At 42.5% G+C, this 7,041-nt stretch overlaps 1 protein-coding gene across 1 annotated transcript; it reads right to left on the bottom strand.

Annotated features, from left to right (window-relative positions):
- Positions 1-2,916: 2,916 nt before the first annotated feature.
- Positions 2,917-6,548, bottom strand: LOC128745909 (uncharacterized protein K02A2.6-like). Its single transcript, XM_053842975.1, has 3 exons — positions 6,219-6,548; positions 4,132-5,994; positions 2,917-4,071 (listed from the first exon to the last, which is right to left on the bottom strand). Exons 1-3 carry the CDS (start codon positions 6,546-6,548, stop codon positions 2,917-2,919), a joined length of 3,348 nt encoding a protein of 1,115 aa, XP_053698950.1.
- Between the last annotated feature and the right edge of the window lie 493 nt (positions 6,549-7,041).

The raw sequence follows: 7,041 nt of genomic DNA, 5'->3' as shown, positions 1-7,041 counted from the left end.
ACAGTTACAATGTCTTACGTTAACCGAAAATGATAAAATTTAAATGTTGATTGCGTTTGTAAAAAATTTGTCCATGTTTGAACGGGCAAACACGAAGCAAGCTACCCTAGCATTCAGCTGATGAGCGAGAGAGAAATATTGTTGTTTTTCTCATCACTCTTGCGTTGACAGTTTCTTACGAGATTTCGTAAGAGTGTAAAAGAGATACTTTGACTGCGAGCAACCAGAACAGAGCTGCGCGCAACTGTTAGGCGCACAACTAAACCGACGAAAGAAAAATTTTAGATAATAATCGCAATATTTAGTAGTGATAAAGTGTGTAAAATAATTATAGGGTAAATTAACTTAACGCTTATTATGTTCTTATTTTTTCTAGAGCTCAAAGTAAAGTAAAAAGTGCAAACTTAATTTGGAAAGTGCTTAAAATTAGATTTAAAATACCACGGTTAAAACAAAAAAATCAAATTAAAAAAGGTGATCAGTAGTATAGTAACCTAACCTAAAAATGGTATACAGAAAGCTTATTTCTATTGTTTAACTTTAGCTGAATACCGAATTAAAAGTGAAACGAATACCACGTGTAAGCACAAGAGAGCCAAACTAAAAAGATACAAGAAAAGGTAATGTGTTTAAAATTGTCATTTAGCATTAAAAACTTATAAAATTGTTATTGGCACGCACATGTTAAAAATCTTGTTATACTTAAATTAATAAAAACCGACAGGTCCATGTAAGGGCCTTTTTTTCTTTGTATCGGAAAAAACTTTCCGAGTTTTCTTCATAGCGCATGAACAACCCCCGGCTTTCCACGTGATTGGGTGGAAATAGAGCCAATTTCACTTGGTCGAACCTAACGGAAATCCACTTTGTATTATACGACGGATAAAGAGACATTCGTTTCATCGGAGATAAGACGACATCACGGGTATACCACAGCATGCTCAGGTTATCTGACGTTAACCTTTAATTTCAACGGTGAGCCTTGGTCGAGGCACGTGGAAGTGTCGGACCTTCGATAACCCCAAAAGTACGTCGTAGTCGAACACCCCCGAAGATTCAATGGTTGACGACCCCCGGCTGTTTAAAAAATTCACGTGCTGGAACTGCGGGACTATCACCTGTATGCAGGCCAGTGAGTGTTTAGAATTAAGCCTAGAAATATTAAGTCCGAGATAGAACACATAAGTTTCCGTGTATTTACCCTACTTTTGAATACATTTGTAATATTCGTAGCCCACAAAAGGGGTTTTCAGTCCTCGCTGGTCGAGGGTCAGCTCAGAATCAAAGCGTTCGCGGCTTTTGAGCATTCCCCATCATTAGGTTCCGTTCGGTGAAAGTAGCTGTAAATGATCGCTAGTTCATGTACTAAATTCACCACGTCGGATAGTTCCGCTCCCATGCCTATAAAGTTGTTCACCGCGGCTCGCAGGCATTAGCCAGTCAGCGTTTGTCAGTGTGCGTGATACCGATCCTGAGATCCCCTTTCTCCTGGTGCATAAAGCATGCGTAGATAGGGATGTCTATAACCAGAGAGTTATAATATGAGGCATTTTCTGTAGAAGATGGTTATTTTTGCCTCTCTCTACCTGCGCTGCGCTACCGCTTGTTTGCAGCGTTAGAAAAGCAAAACGTCTGAGCCTTTCAGTTGGCTTGGAGGTACGGCGCTGGTTTAATAACCCGATCATATGAATATATCAAATTTATAACAAGGTGAGTTCTAGATATTGAGTATTTTATAACAAAGTCTCCTTTGCGTTTTGTTATAAACTTGGTCTCGTTAGCAGTTGAAATAACTAAAATTGTAACAAAATTTGCTCAAGACATATCAAAAATATATCAAATTATGATATATTGCACTTTTAGACTGCGGTGTCCAGTAAGGTGCAAAATGCGGGATAATTTTATCTAGTTTACATCCATATGAGTAACAAAAATCAGTATTCTGTCTTGCTGTATAACCAAATTGTGACAAAGCGATTTATAAGTAACAGAACGAGATAGAATCTTGGTAGAAACATTTATAACAAAGTTTGATAGAAATATCAACTTGAGCAACAATTCTGTAAGATTTTTGCTAGAATCATCTGATCAGGAAGCTAGACGTCACATGTTCGAATCTCGACTGAAAGAGTCAAAGGATTTGTAGCACAATTGTCCCATATTCTTACAGGCTACGAAGTCTGTCGTATAAAAACAGAAGGTCAAAATTCCAAATCGGAATGTAGCACCTAGGCTATGCTGTGCTCTGTAGTAAATAAAAAACACGCAAGTTTATTTTGCTTCTTTGTCTTGAATCAGCAGCAGCCACAAGCTTGGCGTCTGTATTGATCAGCACGCAGGGACCTGATAAGGTTGCACAAACAGGAGCCATCATTTTGTAATTTTCATCGGTCCTGGTCAATAACGGAGTAGCAGCACTCGTGCGGAATCCTATGCTTGTGCCTATGCTTATGCTTGCTTATGGTAATCAGTTCCAGCCACAAGCTTGGTGTGTGTAATATGTATGAGCGTGGTGCGGAGAAATCTTCCATCACACTGTACTATTAAGAAGTACGTCTTACCTCTGATGCGGCTGGAATACGAAAGAGCCGAATGGTGGAGTCGAGCCTGTATGTACACGATGACCTGACGGTCGGTTGCGTATCGGGTGATGCCATAACCGAAGTTGGACAAAAGGGCGAAACAACTACTAGTGCTGCCAGTATTTATTATAGCATCCACACATCTCCCCCCCTCTTAAAAAAAATTACCGCTTGGGGATAACAATGCCAGGAAAAGAAATACTTGCATTTTCGTAATATTTATTTTTGATTGTACATCTCAACAATAATGTTTCAAGTAAGCAGGTTTCCTTCTATCGCGTACCGGACGTTGGATTTCGTCAGGGTGCAGCTTAGCTTCTTGTCCCTTGTGCTTTTATGGACCTATCGATGGATCAATGCTGATAGATTCCTTAGATCCGATGGCTTTAGGTTCCCTCCACTCATAAACTCTCTTGACTTGTGACACGTGTCTTTTCAGTATTTGTCCATTTTCATCGCTTAAAACGAGCATTCCATTACGCTCCTCTATCACAGTGTACTTGCAAGGGTTAAATCGCGACTCTGCCTTTGCGCGAACCTGGCGTTCTACAACTACCATATCCCCTTGTTTTACTTGACACTTACGCGCTCCTCGTTTAGCATCTTCTCGCTTCTTGGCTTCTAGCTTAGACTTCCGATCTCTCGAATTTAGTAAGTTGTCGTCAAATGTTGCTTTACTACGGTTTAGAAGAGGTAGCCCGCGTTTGACTTTCCTTCCCGTCATTACCTCCTCTGGTGGTATCCCCGTGATGGAATGTGCAGCAGAGTTGTAAGCACAGATCGCGGCCTTCAATTCATCACGGTAATTTGCCCCACTTGAAGACGCAGCTGCCTTCGCCTTATTTATTAGTTTCATGCAGCTCTCGGCCAATCCGTTTTGCTGAGGATAAAATGGTGTGGAGAAGATGATATCAATGCCACGCTCAAGGCAATACTGTCTATACTCTTCCCCGTTGAAAGGGGGACCATTATCCGACTTAATATGCGCTGGAAATCCTTCTTTCTCGAAGATTTCGTCCAATATGCTTCTCGTATGCTCAAAACTAGTAGATTTTACCGGTTTAGCTATTATGTATCTGGAGCGATAGTCAACGATGACCAGAATTAAAACATTACCGAACTTAGAATAGGGACCGTTAAAATCTAGAGCGATCGTGTCCCATACGGTATCAGGAGCAAAGACTCTCATCATAGGAGTCGGCCTTTCGGGTCTTCCATTGGTTACACAAACTGCACATGAATTTGTCCAAGTTTCAGCATCCTTTGTCATGCCAGGCCACCAAACGCGTTCTCTTAGTATGCTTTTAAATTTGGCAACTGACGGATGGCCCTCATGTGCGATTGTTAGCGTTTTATGGCGAAGATTCTCCGGTATGATCGCGCACCCGGTTTTAACCAAAATCCCGTCACGTATCGTTAAATCACTACCAAGCGCTTCAAATCGTCTCAATTCCTTAGGCCAAACTCCCGTTTCAAGAGCATCGATTACCTGTTTGTTAACGGATTCAATGTAAAAAACGGAAATTTAGATTGAGTAATAAAAATATACCTTTTTAAGCTGTACATCCACAAATGTAGCATGTTTAATTTCGTCCTCGGTTAAGAATTGAATTTGATTCATTTCAAGTGATGCGACTTCCCACGGGCTTATCTCTTCTTCGAAAGGACCATCGGTGCCAGCGTAAAGCCTTGATGACGGATCCGCAATATTTTCCCTTCCACGCACGTATTCCACGTTAAAGTTATATGGACTAAGTCTAAGAGCCCAGCCATCTGCACGGTTTAACGCTCGCTTGGAATCTTCGCGTAATCTATTTAGGATAAACGTGAAGCCCTGCGCATCGGTACGAAGTGTGAAAGGTCTTCCAAGCAAAAAATAGGCGAAATGCTTCACCGCCCACACTGCAGCCAAAGCCTCGCGTTGGTTTTGTGGATACCTCTTCTCGGTCGTTGTCAGAGCTTTTGATGCGAAACTTATAACGCGTGGAGGTTTTCTACCGTCATCCTGAATGAGAACAGCCCCCAGAGCATATGGGGAGGCGTCCGTGTATAGAATTGTTTTGTCTGTTTCCGAAAAGTATCCTAGGGAGGTTGTGCATTGTTCAATGCGATCCTTAAGGCACTCATAAGCCTTCGTTTGTTCCTCGTTCCAGGACCAAACACTATTGCTAGTGACCGCCCATAATGGCCTCGCGAGATCGGCAAAACCCTGGATATACGGACTTAGGAACGAGGCCAAGCCCAGGAAGCTTCGGAGTTCGGAAATCGTGCTAGGTTGTCGGAATCTCCGAATGTTCTTTACTTTCGCTTCATCGATGTTAAAACCATTTTCATCAACCTCATAGCCCAGAAACTTTAATCTAGTCTGATCGAATTCGCATTTACCAGTATTTACCGTTAAATTATTCTGCCTCAGGATCCTCAACACTTGGGATGTAGTTTTGCGAAGTTGCTCCAACGTATCCCCGAAGATGAGAATATCATCTATGTATGTAATAATATTCTCTACTCCTTCGAGTATCTTCGTCATTTCGCGCTGAAAAATTTCAGGGGCGCAATTTACCCCAAACATTAGCCGGGTAAACCGAAACATGCCATTTTCCGACATGAAAGTTGTTAAATCCCTCGACGACTCATGTAATTCCAAATGGTAAAATGCGTTTGTAAGATCAAGTTTTGAAAAATATTTGGCCCCATGGAGCTTAACTCTCATCTCATCTAGCAATGGTAGGCGATAATATTCGCGTTTAATTGCTCGATTTGGTGCTCGCATGTTTACAACCAGGCGAAAATCTCCTTTGCCTTTTGGAACCGCCGACATGCCGCTAATCCAGTCGGGTGCTGTTGTTACACGCTCTATGATACCCTGTTTTTCCATTTCCGCGAGCCTAGCTCTCGCACTCTGTCTAAAAGCAGCGGGTACATTATAGTAAGCATTTTTCGTCGGAGGGACGCTCCTGTCAACGCAAAACTTCACTCGAACGCCCGGTACTTTTGGAAACTTGGGTAGCCGCTTCGATGTTTCACAGTTGTTGACGGTTACCCCAACTTTCAACAATTTCAGATCACTTGCTGTGGACCGCCCCAGCAGTGAGCGAGTTCCTTCGCTAACAACTAAGAAATCAGCATCGATTACTGGTTTTTGCCAGCCTACCACTTCTATTTTAGCCCTAAATGCGCACGTAACGCCAATGGACTTATTCGACGCGTAAGGGCGCAGTTCGTTGTCACTCGACAACTGGATTGGTTTTAGGTTGGCTGTGCCCGTATGGAGTTCATGCTTTAATCGTTTCCAGTCATCGCCACCAATAGTATTGACATCCGCTCCTGAATCTATCAGGAAGCGTATCGGTTTGGAGGATCCTACCCGACAATCGATCAGTGCATCCGTTAAAGAAATAGTGTTTATTTGCTGGAAATGAGCGTAGAAATAATTTTAAAACTCAAGGGAAATTAAATACTTATTCTTTATTCAAGAGAAATTGCTGAGCGCAAGTGATAAGACAAGAACGATAATAAACCACCGGCTGAAATTATTCGTTTACCTTTTTTTTCTTTATCTTCTTCTTTGCTCCAACCGGGAGAGCTGCTTCGATCAACTCGAACTCGGCTTGCGGATTTTCTTCGGCACACTACTGCGAAATGGCCACGCTGGCCACAAGAGTTACACTTGTTGTTAAGTGCCGGGCAGGACCCGAATTTGTGAAACAGCCTGTTGCATTTGGAACAGCGTGATCGACGTCCTCGACCGCGATATTCATCATAATTTGCATCCCGCTTCTTCTGCTGGTTCCATCCACTATCAGTCTCCTCGTACTTGCGTTTCCACTGTTGGGCATTGGGATTCCTTTGCCTGTTTCGCAAGACGGCAAACGTTTGTGATGACTCAGGTTGCATTATTTGTGGAGCATAAGCTTCTTGGCGTGTGGCTGACTGCACGATAAAAGCGGTTTCGTATCCATACATTCTTGATGGATCGACCAAATCTTGATTCCTCATTCCATTCAATAGTTGGGTACGAATTAACCGATCTTCGTCAACGCTGCTATATCTGCAAAGTCGTACTTTCTCCATTAGACGAGCATGAAAACTTAGGACTGATTCATTTGGCTGTTGTTTTAACCTAGTAAATGCTTCATGTTCTGCTGTTATATCTACCATTGAACGCAGGTACCCTTCTATATTTTCCACAAATTTTGAATAACAGTTAGGCTCTTGCAAACTCGGGCGAAGCCGTGCAGCTCTGACAATCCCCTGCTATTTTTCCCCCATCGACAGGAACAAGGTCTGTGCGCGCTTTACGGGATCGTTTATGTTCGAGAGAGAAACAGCGATTTCAAAACGATCTATAAACTTATGCCACTGTTCCCACATTTTATTTGCAGGAACATCATCGGGGAATGGTTGAATATTCTGCCACCGAATGCTGGCTGTGTTTGATGCTGGCTCTGAGGTACCA

Source organism: Sabethes cyaneus, chromosome 1, assembly GCF_943734655.1.
Source record: "Sabethes cyaneus chromosome 1, idSabCyanKW18_F2, whole genome shotgun sequence".
In the NCBI taxonomy this organism is placed as follows: Eukaryota; Metazoa; Arthropoda; class Insecta; order Diptera; family Culicidae; genus Sabethes; species Sabethes cyaneus.
This window is presented reverse-complemented; position numbering and strand designations above follow the sequence as displayed.